Below are 13,761 nucleotides of genomic sequence, written 5' to 3' on the forward strand. Positions count from 1 at the left end.
GAATATTGTTAGAAGAAATTTAGCTTTCATTCACATATTGATGTTGCTTTGGAAAATATGTCACAAGTCACTCAAATTAGAAATGTAAAGAGATTTTATTTCTATCCCTTAACTTTTTTTTTCATTTTGTCACAGAATACTAGCTATTTCATAAATTCAAATTTGTTTGCATAAAACATCACTAAAACTCCACTTGCGTTAATCTGGAAAATAGTACTTGATTATTTAGAAAATTCATCTGACACAAAACAGTTCTGGTAGTGATAATTTCAAGTCTGTCTGACTAAAGGAAGACAAAGTGTTAGGATGATCATTAACTGAGTAGAAAACTTTTAGCTGTGCTGTATATTCAATTGAGAGTTTTGTAAAATTTAAGTCTACTCATATAAACAGAACTTTTGTGATTAGGATGATTTCCACATTATGTTAGTCACTGAATTGGCCTACAATAAACATGGTATCCAGCAAATGTCCAGTAGAAGAATATCTGTTTTTAAAAGGGAAAAAAAGAGAAAGATGATCCATTAAAAAATAAAGAAAAGAGTATTTGGGGCATGTTTTTGTAATTTTTTAAACTTTGGATTAACCAGCATTCATCTGGTTTGAACAAAAGATTGAGCCAATAATTTCTAATTATTAAAATTTTACTTAAAAGAAACAGTGCTCATATTTACAGATAGAGATTTTCTTCAGTGCCGTGCAAATTATTAGAAGACATGTCAAAGTGATTAGATTGCTGAATCGTACTTTCTGTGAGTGGAACTTGGAGGTGGGAGGGGGTGTGGAAACTACTGCCCTTTTCAAATAATTCACAGATGTGCTAATTGTATGTCAGATATGAAAGTTGAAGCATTGTGACCTTCAAGCCAACAAAAGCCCTTTTCAAGTAAGCCATTTTCATATACATTAATAAAGTGAACAATGCCCTTCCACAGCTAAATAATGTATGGCTTTTATTTCATTATATGTAAATGCAAATCATGGAATTGTTTCACTGTTCACATATTAAAAGTAATGCTATAAAAAAGCAGACTATAAATCCACTTAAGTTACATTTTGTGGTACTCTACAATTGTGATCCAAGGATATATTTGTGTTTGCTTCCATTGTCTGCAGCTGTGTGGTTTTCTGCAACTGGATGTATTTTGGATTTGTGTAGTAAAATCTGCAATGTGTTGAAGCATATAATAACCAACAGAGACATTAGAAAGGTTAAGAAAATGATGGAAAAGCTATTTCCTTGCAGTGATGAAGACAGTGACATAACTTGTAGATCAGAGGAAACATTGCCACTGGACACATTCACCTGCTAGCAAGAACAACGTTGAATAAGAGTGAGGGTCAAAGGAAGAGGAAGGAATCCCATGCTCTTCCTCATGGCTCTTTCATGGTATAAAGAAAGTATTTGTAAATATTGGGCTTAGGTAATGGACATTAAGGTGACTATTTAAGAGAGCACCCATTTCACTGGAAAGCAGTGCAAGTTTCAAAAGGAGTAATATATAAAGGAATTTAGGTGTTACTAATGCTTGAATCAAATTGCTGAAATGTCAAACAGTGCCCATGAAGTTGTAGTAGAAAAGCAAGAACAGGAAGAAGAATTTAATTATCTTGTATTTGTCTAGCTTTGTAATATATTTGATGCTGAATAAAACATGAGTAAAGATATAGTCATGCTTAATGCAATTTAAGTATGCATGGTAGACTGTTGGGGAATGAAAAAAAATAAAACAATTACAAACATAAAAAAATTATAATCGATGAGATTCCAAGAACCTATTAGCATTCAATCCAAAGATAAACTGTTTTTTTTTTTTTTTTTTTCTCCCCCAGTCCTATAGGAAACCATAATAGTTAGCATCTTATTATGGGTTAGATGTTGATACCAAGAGACTGGATAGGGTTGAGTGATTCACTCATCTGTCTTCCTTTTTGTTTTAAAGAATTTTCTAGAGTCCTTTGTTGTTAATTGTTTTAATAGATTCTCTGAGTCCTTCCATAAAACAGATAGCACTGACATTTATGAGAATGCTGTTGTTTATCACTGAGATTTTTCAATGAATATGTACATGCTCTAAGTTATTTAGGATAACAAATGTTTCTGCATTTCCTTAGTAATCTGAAATACTTTCCATTATTTTGGATTGTATTTAAGGTGGCAAATCTTGCTTGTTCTATGTCAACAAATGAAGATGGAATTAAAATTGTCAAAATTGCGGCCAGTCACCTGGAAACCTTGTGTCCACAGGTACGATAATTAAGTTGCTGTCTCTTTCATTAAACTAACTGTAAAAATTATATTTAATACTCTGGAGCTTTATATATATGAAAATATTTTAAGATATTTATTTTAAGCACAAAAGATGACTTGTCCTAAGGTCAGGGTTTATTCTTTACTAAGCAGAAGTTTTTTCTTTACTTAGCACCTGGTTCTTGTAACATTCCCTAAGGGACCATATCAGAATTTTGTGAGAGAAAGGTACAGTGTGAAATCAAAACAGGGCTTTGTCCAACAATTTTATTTTTAGTCTTATTAATTTTGAAATCTCAGAATATGAAAGGAATGACTTCTTTTCCCCTCTTTTATTCAAAGAAGACATGAGTTTGAAAAAAGCCAAGACATTTTTTCTTGTCTGCAATTCAGAAGTTTTTGTTTGTTTGTTATCTGAAAAGCAACATATCTTTAGGGAATTATTTCTAGGATAGTGTCTTGAACCGTAAATCAGTATACACCTAAGGACAAACTTAAATACCTTGTCTTAGAATAATCAAGAGAAAATATGGATAGTTACTTCCTCATAAAGGTCACAAATGTTGTAAGGATGTGAAATATAGCAATGATTAGAGACTTCAAGTCTGTGGATATCTGCTGAGATTCTCATCTTTCTAAAAGTGGTGTATGTGTTAAATTCTTGATTTGCCTTGCCAATAATTTCATCTCTAAGAATATTGAGGAAACAGTAAGGGAGACTCCTCCTTTGGACTTAATGTGGATTAACAAGTAAAAACTGGCTGGAGAAGTCGAGTCCAGAGGACCTGCAACTGAGATCTCACAACTGATGTCAGTTTTCTGTGAGATCTCACAAGCAACCGAAATACTGCACTGGGGTCCCTGAAGTGGTTGAATCATTTATACCCCCCTCCGCAGTCAGGAGAGTTCGCATTTCTCTGTACTGTGGATTGGATTTGATGCTTTTAAAATGTCTTTTGAATCGGAAGAGTAGTAAATATATCTCATTGGTTTTAATTTATAATTTTCTGATTACTAAAGGGAACATTTTTCAAATGTTTTTTAACCATTTGGTTTTCTAATTCCGTAAATTGCCAAAATCCTTTGCTACTTTTAGTTAGGTTGTCTTTTGTTGTTGTTATTACATTGCTCAGGTTGGTTAACAATACCTTCTGTTGACTATAGCTTTTCTTTTAACTTTTAAAATAATACTTTGATCATTGAAGGTTTTAGGAACTTTAATGATCCATCTTTTAATTCCTTTGATAGATATTTATTGGGCATCTACCCTGTATAATGATTTGTTGGTTTGTGCCTCGTTAAGAAATTCTCCTAACAAAAATGTTATATAGTTTCACATTTTCTTTTAAAAAAGGCTGAAGTATCATTATTTAACATTTAGATCTTTACTTCATCTAAAACTGATTTTTATGGCTAACCTGAGGTAGGGATTTTTTTTTTTTTTAACAGTGCTAACCATTGGGCCACCATCATGTGTTAAATAGTTGATCCTTTCCCAATTAGTGTAAAATGCTATCATTGTTTCACACACATGCACACACTTTTTAAAAAATTTCTATTGTTTTATATATATTTGTATACACATGTTATATACTATCCATATTTGTAACACATGCATACATCTACATGTTTTATATAATGCATTATAAATGTATAATACATATTTTTCAAATGTATAATTTATTTACTAGTATTCCATATGTAAATATAGGTTGATAGGTAAATTGAAATACATTTCAAAGTATAAAAGCTTCTGGGCTCTCTGTTCTGTTCCACTGGTCTATTTTTTTATACTTGCACCAGTATTGCCGTGTCTTAATTTTGGTTTTATACTAAATCTGATATCTCTAGGCAAATTGGCTCACCTCGGGTTTTTTTGTTGTTATTGGTGGTGGTTTTTTGTTTGTTTGTTTATTGCTCTTCTTACTTTTTGCTTGTCCATATAACTTTTAGGATCAACTTATCAAGTTCCATGAAAGTACATTAAACTTTTTATTGAAATTGTTAAAATGTCTTTGATTTTTAGATTATTTCAGGAATAATGGCTCTTTAAGATATTGAATCTTTTCATTAATAAATATTTTATTTGTAAATGTTATTTTAAATGTTTTATGTATCTCCATAATCAATCTTTATTTTAAATGTCCTTCAGGGGCTCTTTAGATTTTTATTATTTATTACAATATCTTCCATGACTACATGCTGTTGGCTTCTAAAATTTTCTCTCTAGGCCAGATCTCTCCCCTACAGAACACACTTAGATATAATATAGTCTTGACATTTGCTCTTTGACATCTAGAAGACATCTAAAACTTTAGCCGAAATGGAACTCCTGATTGTTCGATTCCTATCTCATTCTGCTACTTCTTCAGTCTTACTGATTTTAGTTAATGACATGGCTATTTGCCTGGTTGCTCTGGGGAAAAACCTGGAAGTTTGCCTTTCTTAATTCAGTAAATATTTATTGAACATGTGCTATGTGGTAGGTATTGTTTAGGTATCTGGAGGGTAAATAGTAAAGAAAACAAACAGACGAAAATCCTTGTTCTTGTGAAGTTTATATCTTAATGATATCTAATGGCTGTTTTTCCTATTGAATCCATTAACTAGTCCTATCAATTTCACCCAAAATATTTATCTTGAATCTATATTCTTTTCTCCAGCTTATCTGTCAGCATCTCAGCCTATACTACCATCATCTCTGTCTTGGACCACAGAAACATTTTATATGGTTTCCATGCTTACATTTATATCTCTTTAACCTACTTTCTATCTAAAAGCCAAAGTAAATTTTAAAGATGTTTATAATAGCAATTGCTTTTCTTAGCTTTTACAGTAAAATTCAAACATATTTTATGTCTTATTCAGACTTATATAAATTTTCTAATGCCTGACTTCCAGCCCCACCCTGAATTATTTCCCTTTTCATTCATTAGGTCTCTGCATATTGGCCTTTCTGTTTCTAGAATACAGTACATTCCTATTCCTTCCCATCTGAGGGAGTTTGCACATGATAATTTCCCAGTGCTTTTTTGCCCATATGGCCAGCTTCTGTTATGTTCATTTTGTAAGGACTCAGCTCAAATATCATCTTTTTTTTTTTTTAAAGATTTTATTTATTTATTTGACAGAGAGAGAGACAGCCAGCGAGAGAGGGAACACAAGCAGGGGGAGTGGGAGAGGAAGAAGCAGGCTCATAGCAGAGGAGCCCGATGTGGGGCTCGATCCCGGAACGCCGGGATCACGCCCTGAGCCGAAGGCAGACGCTCAACCACTGTGCCACCCAGGCGCCCCAGCTCAAATATCATCTTTTCAGAGATCAATCTCCCTAAGTTACTCCTCCAGCGTATACCCCATTATGTCACCATATTTATTTCTTTTAGAGTCTCTATCACAACCTGAAATTATATTTTATATTATTTTATTACTTTCATTGTACATTTTCCACCCTCAAACATAAAGTTCATGAAGGCAATGATTTAGTCTTTTCACTACTTGTAGCCTCTGTACCTAGCAGAGATGCAGCATATATAAGCCGCATATAAATGAATGATGGTTTCTAGAATGATAAATCATTCTATATTTATAAAGGGCAGCAAGGTTTTTGGCAACACCTTTTATGATACTTTTCCTAACATGGCGTGTCTTCTTTTTGACAACATGGAAAAAAGTTACAGTATAATTAATTTGAGTTGTAGCTCATGAAAAAAAAAAAAGTCCTGAAATGGCTGATTAGTGTATAGTCGCTAACCAGGGGTGAGCTCTGTGCTGGTGGGCTGCAGTGATCTGTTCTTGGTTTAGTTCATTCCAGTGCTCCCCTAATGATTTGGATAAGACTATAAAATAATATTCTTAAAATTTTCAGTTAAAAATAAGAGAATAAAGGGCATATATTAGCTGAAAGAGTCTAGTCATGAAGAATCTGGATATTCTAGAATGTGGACTAAATCTCAGTATCCAGATGAAATGTAATAGGTATAAATACTAAACTATATTGGGCACTATGAAACAAGTTGCAAAATAGAGAATGGAAGAGTTATGACTTAGCAAAAATTTACCTTCCAAAAAGCCAAGAGATTTTAGTTGATAGTAATCTTACTGTGAATCAACAGTGCAATATAGCTGTCAGAAAAAAAAAAACTAATATGATTTAACATCTTTTCATCAAAGAATAAATTCTAAAACTTATTCTCAACCTTCTCTGTACTTCAAAATTATTTTTTAAACTGTACATATTTTAATATAGTGCATCCTGAAATTCAGAATTAGTAGGTCTGGAATACAACCCAGTGGTGTGTGGGGGGGGTGCATGTGTGTATGAGTGCCCATCTCTGTGGGCTCTCCTTTCTCAATAGCTATTGAAATAAAGCATGCATTTACATTTAGGTCCACTAATTTGACTTCCAGCAATTTATGGTATAGCTATATATGTACACATGCACAGAAGTCTAAAAGTAAGGTTTTTGTGCAGCTTGACTTATAATAACAAAAGCTGGAGCCAACCTACCTGCCTGTTAGCAGAGAATGTTAAGAACTGTGTCAAGTAGTAAGTCGGCTCAATGTATGTTGTGTTATGGAAGATACCCAAGATAAGAGAAAAAGGCAAATTTCAAATGAGTATGTATATTATCCCATTTATGTGGGGGGGGGAAGGAGATAGATTGAGCCATATGTTTGTGTAGTCATAGGAAAATTTTCAAAAAATGTTCTCATGAGAATTTTAATAGTAGTTACTTCCAGGGAAGTAAGACTGGAGACAAAGAACAAGGGGGATGGTTTTATGGTCTATTTTATTTCTTTCAGAACTCTCAATTTAACCAGAAATAGGTATTGTATTAATTTCTAAACAAAACACAACCACTTAAAAATATTGCTAGATTGATTCTGAGTAAGTAGGCTGAGAGCACACAGGGTCAGGAGGAGCTGGTAGGGCAACATTTAATTCCTGTTTGTTAAAAACGATTGAACTCACTGAGGTGTCAGTGAATTGGATCATCCTGGCTCTTACTGTGCCTCGAGGACTACAGCTTTAGTGCTTTGCCATGTATATGTGTCACATTTAAAAAAGAATTGTCACTTGGAGCATATTTAGCAGAAGATATTAGAAACAGTGACACGACCTGAAACTATATCATATGAAAAACTCATAAAAGCAATAGGGAACTTCTAGGAAGGAAAAGGGAAGACTCTGAGAAACATGGTCACTGTCATCAAATCTTTAAAAGGCTATGATGCAAAAGACTTGTTCTGAAGATTCCTGAGGCATAGAGCAACAGTCTATGAGTAGGAGCTATGAGGATACAAGCTTCATCTCAATACAGAATGAGAGATGCTCTCTAACGGAGCTATCCTGAAAGGAATTGGACTTTGTTGAGGAGGAGTTTGGACTTTCTCAATGCCACAGACATTCAAAAACAAGGAGACTGACTATTCGACCAAGGGAGTACAAGCCTTGGGTGAGAAGTTTGCCCTCAAGCCTCTTAATGCCCAGTCCTGAGATCCTCTAATGGATCTTTTATATAAAGAAGAGAAATGTGATCTGAATGATGGCATTTCTGAAATAGCATAGCTGTTTGAACTCAACCTGGCAGAAAGATAAAGCTATCTATAGGACTTAACGCTTATTCTATTTTTAAAAAGGCTTTGGAAGGATATTTTAAAAGTAAACATTTTATATTTGCATATGGCACAAAAGTGAGAAAGATAGAATTCAAGGTTCTAAAATAAGTTGATAATTTGGACTAATGTTTCAAAACTCATAAACTAAATTTAATAAGGGTAAATATAAAGTCAGGACCTTAGGTTAAATAAAATCTATTGTATGAGTAGATAGGAAAAACATTGCTTCCCAAAAGCACTTGGAGCCTCAGGAATTGAGAGGGGCATTTGCTATCTAGTTCAATGAGTTCAAACACTGGTCCATGAAAGCATTTTCATGGTGTATATTGAAATTAGGTCAGTAATAATCAGCTTTTTTCATAAAGTAAAACTTATTCAACTTTTTATTAGAAACTGATGTACTTTCTACTTGTTTCATATTCATCAAAAACATTTGATTTATGAAATAATAATGAAAGTGGATAGTAACGTTTCATATGGTTGTTTCTTTACTTGGCAAAACAAAAATTTCCCAACCCTGTGTCAGTTACTTCTCTTTCCTTTTACTGTACTTCTTTCAAAATTATTTGTGGCCTGAAAAATCCAGAAAATTTAAAATACTAATTTAGGTAACTATATGTCAGTAGCAGGACATGGGGGCCATCTTAGAGCTTTAAAATGATTGTGATACTTAGCTTGTGAAAATAGGGGGAAATTTCCAGTGTACTTGGTTTGGGGTTGTCCATATCTAGAATACCATGGTCAGTTCAGGCCCTGAAATTTAAGGGCTAAGCAGAACAAGAGTGAATTGTTTTAAGTGTAGTGAATTATTACTTCACCCCAGGAAGTATTTAACCAGAAGCCAAATAGGCTGTGCCTTGTCAAAGATGTTAGACATAGAATTTCATTATTGGGGTGGTAGAGGAATTAGATATCGTGGGGCTTTTTTTGTTTGTTTGTTTGTTTTTTGTTTTTTTTGGTAAGATTTTTTGAATTAATAAAAATATGGTGAAACCCTAGGGCATTTTTCCTGTGGTGAATACACTTATACTCAATTAGGCAGACTCTCACAAGTGCTTAGATTTTCCAAAATCAAGTGAAATTTTCTAATGACTGTCATGTTTGAATCAATATGTAATACAGCTTTGTTATCTCTTCTGTTTATCCCTCTCATCAAATGCTATGTTATGTGATGACTTGACAGATCTAAACAGCGTGTAAAGGCATCTGGTTTATTTTCAGTGATGTGCTTGGGAATATATTTTTACAAGTTACCTATTATAAATCAATAATTACTTTCTAAAAGGTTTGTATATTGAGTGTGTTAAAAAGCAGAGACAAAAGTCAAGTTTGCTCCAGGCATAGAAGCTTGCGAAGTGTAAAAAGAACAAAGTACTTTGTCAAAAATGTAACCTCCCTGAGGATAGGAAGTTTGGGTCCACCGATGTAGCCTAAAGATAATGCCTGACACATAGGAGGTCCTGAGTACATATTTATGAAGTGAATGATTCTATCCACATGAACGTATTTTGTGTTTTAGACACTGGGAGGTGGATGCTTAAAGTCAGCAGTATGCATCTTCCTTTTTTTGTTCCCTGAGAGGTATAGAAACTCCCAGTTTCCAAGCAAAGTCATAAAAGGTCCCCATATGACACTATCATGTTGAAGTACAAATCATGTGAAGTGACTGGCATTATCTCCCCCTGCATGGATGGGATTGTTTTGTTATAATAGCAGCTTGTTCTGATTAAATTATGATGTGTTACTCTATTCAGGACACACTTCAGTAAGGGTATCTGGCTATCTCTTTCAAATGAAAAACATCCTAATTTGTATGGGATTCTGTTTGTTTGTTTTTGTGATCAAGAAGCTGTCATATCTATGAATTGAAAGCGCTTAATTTTCTCAGAATCATGCTCTGGGGAAGCAGATATGTTTTCTTTCATTTTCTATAGATGATGATCATGATGGATGTTTTGTTTGCAACCAAACAATATAGGACTCAAATAGTCAATTTGAAATAATCATATTCTTTAAGAATCCCAGAGTGTGCCTATGAATGTTGTGACAGGCTTTTTACAATTATGCCTAATTTATTTCTTTTCTCTTAAGAGAATGGCAAAAAACCAAAACAAAACAAAACAAACCCTGAAAAACAAAAAACAAAAACAAACCTCTAAGATTTTGGAGACCAAGAGTCATATAAGACTATAAAAAGGCTAAAATGATCATTTTTTTTTTTTTAAGAAGCTGATTATGATTGAATGGTTGATTCTCAAGACTGTCTAGGGCGATTTCAGAGCCCAGGATCAATCTCTTCCTGGGGGTGCCATGATATTTATGTGGGGAGACTGTGATTGAGTGCAGCTGTGAACACAGTTGCTTTCCAAGCTGTAAATTAAGCTCTGTGTTATTGTACTATCATTGTTTTGCATCCTGTCCCAATGATGCAGTCAGCCACTCCCTTCCACTCACTCCAAGGATCTCTTCATTCAATAAATATTTGCTGACCACCTACTTGGAGAACTCATAAATCTAGGGTGGGCCAGGGGCAGGAATTAGGGATTCATAGGGTACCCAGCAGAGCCAGTCTGAGGAATAAGTTCTGAGTTCATTGAGAAGGGGCTTTATCTAAGAAAATCTGAGGTGTTGTGCCCTAGAAGAAGAGACAGAGTTGTTGGAGAGAAGTAATAGACATTAAATTCAAGTGGGGGAGTGAGGTCACAAATTAGATAATGACTTGACATAAGTAGCCAGGACTGAGTATGATCTAGTATGAAGACTGAGGCAAGAATTTCTAAATTAATCACAAAACAGAGACTATGCTGGAGCCCTCACTTACACTCATGGTGTGTGCTGTGTAGTAAGTATATGAGCATAAATAACGTGTCGCAGTCCAGACAATGTTCTAGTCATGCAGCAAAACAAAGACGGAGCTTTGCTTACATTGTTTCCAATGACAAGGGAAAATATATCATCCAGGTAAAAATGAAAATGGTATTAGAGAAGAATATTTTGAAATGCTATGGGAGTTAAAGACTCACGCCAGTTAGGGGATTCAGGGAGGGCTCTCAGAAAAGTGACATTCTATAGGCCTTAAAGGATAAGGAAGATTTGGACATTGGGAAAATATGAAAAGGGCATTCTAGGCAAAGGAGACGGAAAAGCATATAACAGAAATTTAAAAAATAAGTAACTGAATCTGTGTAAGCTACATTGTTTCTTAACAGGAAAGCTCTTGACATTTTGGGTGAAATAATTCTTTGTTGTGTGAGACACAACGGTAGGGATCTGCCTGCCAGAAAATTCAGAATCTAGGGCACCAAATACACAACTATCACCTCCCAGCTCAGTCTCTGTGATAACAGAAAATGCCTCCACACGTTTCCAAGTTCTTCCTAGGGGATACTGCCCCATGTGAGAACAAGTGGGAGGCCATGGGCTGTGGAAAAGGAAGATGTTGGATACATAATTGAAATATAGCCCTTAGCCGTTACTGCCAAGTGAAGGAATTTAGATTTGGAATTTAGTAGAGGATGGCAAGTCATTATAGGTTTTGAGTAGAAGAATGACATTATCACAGCTGTGCTTCCTGGGAAATAATCTGGAAACTGTGTCAACTGAATGGGAAATGCTATAGGCAGGACCAGTAAAGAAATTGTAGAGTATTATAAACAAAAATCAGAATTTGAATAAGAGACACAGGAATAAAAATTTATAAGAGAGGACAGATTGTAAATAGACAATATAAATTGACTAGAAATTGAAAACAACATGAGATTATGGTAATGATGGAGGCAAAAAAGGGTAAGAGGGCTTATTTAGCCTAGCACCTGGGAAGATTATGGTTTTTTTAGGAGAAATTGGAAATATGATGAAAGAGGAGTCACTTTAGGACAAAATTAATGTATTTAAAGCTCTACCAAAATATTCAGGTAGCAGTTTAAATATATTTAAGTTACTCTCAAATTAAAGTTAAGATTATAGCAAATACAGTTAAGAAGTTGAGATGTAATAGATATGGTGGCATGCATATAGAGATGATGGTTGGAACAGTTTCATGTAGGGCAGGATTGCTAAAGAGCAAGAGAAAATTAAAGAGTCAGAAGCAGAACCTTAAGAAAATGCATCTAGGAGAGAAGAGGAGGAACCTGTGAAAGAACAATCATGGAAGTAGGAAGAAAGGCAGGAATGTGGCTGGGCGGGAGCCTTGCAAGTGCAACATGTCAGCATGGTGGACAGCAATGGTCATGCTCCAGAGAGGTCCAGTGGGATGAGTATGGCAAGTCTCAAACGGAGTTGGAAATTAGGAAGTCAGTTTGAGCTTAACAAAGAGGTTGTGGTGGCATCATGGAAAAGGAAAGATTTTATTTCCCCATGAATTAAAAAGTAAACATAACTGTAGAAAAGAAAAGCACTGGAGAGTCCCACTTCACAGAGTTTTACCACAGAATCCTACCATACCTTTACTACCAGTTATTTTTCTACTACCAGTTATGTATATACTACCAGTTATATTGCTTTCATCTCTAGAATCTATGCTGTCCATTAAGTTTTTAAGCAATTTAGCAGTGTTCTCTAAAGAATGTTTCCATTCAGGTAGGTCAGGCTCATAGAGCTAAATATTAACGAGAGCTATCACAGATTTTTGATAAGTAATAAATAAGATGTTCTAAATTTGCAGGTGATTAACACTTGAATCTTAACTACCTAGATTTAGAAAAAATAGATTTTGGGCAAGGTTGTGATGAGCACTGGGTATTATATGCAACTAATGAATTATTGAACACTTAAAAAAAAGAATCTCTCATTTAAAACACTTATAGAAGGTATGTATCAAATTAATTACCTCTGATGGCAAAATAAAATGTGATTTACATTTAAAAAATAAATAAAATAAAATAAAATAAGTTTAGAACTTTGGATATTGCTATGCAATTCAGAAGGTAATATTAGTGCTGAAAATACTTGGGTGGTCACTAAATAGTTACTACTAAATGCCATTTTAAAGGTGAGTCTAAAATGAAGTATCTGTCAGTGCCAGGATATTTAACCAAATGGAGAATATCTATGACTGTTCCTCTCAAGAATTTTGCTTCGAGGATTAAATGAAAATTACCTATAACCAGATACCCTGAAAACTTCTATACCCTGTCATAACAACCTCACAGACTAAAGCACCTTATACAAATGTAAGCAATAAGTCATCCTGTTCTTGTGCTATGACCAAGGCTTCAAATTATAGTTCTATAACTAAAAGCTCTGAACTCTCATTTTATGTGTTGTAAATGACATTTCCACTGACCCCAATATTCCCATTTAGTTTCAGAGGGGTTTAATACATTCTGTCCAAGGGGAGCATTGTCCAATTCCAGATCCGCACTGAACCAAAAACTTAGGACTGGCAGTTGACTCCCAGTCTCTTGAAATATAGACTTGGTAGGACAATGACCTGGGGAAGTCAATTTTAAAAGAGCCATGGAAGAGCCTTAAGAATAAATGTGAAAAAAAAATATATATATATGTAGACCAACAATTATTGTTTTTTTTAATTTTATGGTTTCTGTTCTAAAGCTGCCTTTGCTGACAGTGTTCAATAAAATAAAATATGGTGTTATTTTGGGTCACCTAAGGAGAATGGGATAAGGAGAATTAGAAATAAATTCAGCAGACATACCATTATCACATGTGCTCAGTATAAAAGACAGAGTGCAGAAGAAACCAGATCCAGGGGCGTGAAACAGGGCTATGTTGCGATCCAGAAGCTGCAAAATCATTGCTCCATGAGATAGAATGAGCTAGGCTGAAGAATTTATGAGAGTCAAAGTGTTGTTTCTAGTAAGTAGCAAGGGATCAATATGACATTGCATAGTTTATAGTTTTAAACATAAACTTAATCTTCGTTTTGTCCT

General features: G+C 34.4%; 1 protein-coding gene across 5 annotated transcripts in view; it reads left to right on the forward strand.

Annotated features, from left to right (window-relative positions):
* Positions 1-13,761, forward strand: part of CTNNA3 (catenin alpha 3) — a 1,641,479-nt gene that overhangs the window by 1,041,586 nt on the left and 586,132 nt on the right. For all 5 annotated transcript variants that reach the window (XM_045783571.2, XM_087863076.1, XM_087863075.1 and 2 more), the window contains one exon: positions 2,156-2,248. In XM_045783571.2, coding sequence (XP_045639527.1) covers positions 2,156-2,248 — 93 coding nt within the window. The remainder of the gene's footprint in view (positions 1-2,155; positions 2,249-13,761) is intronic.

The sequence above is a fragment of the Ursus americanus genome, chromosome 6 (genome assembly GCF_024610735.1).
Source record: "Ursus americanus isolate L20-20 chromosome 6, mUrsAme1.1.p, whole genome shotgun sequence".
NCBI classification, from domain to species: domain Eukaryota; kingdom Metazoa; phylum Chordata; class Mammalia; order Carnivora; family Ursidae; genus Ursus; species Ursus americanus.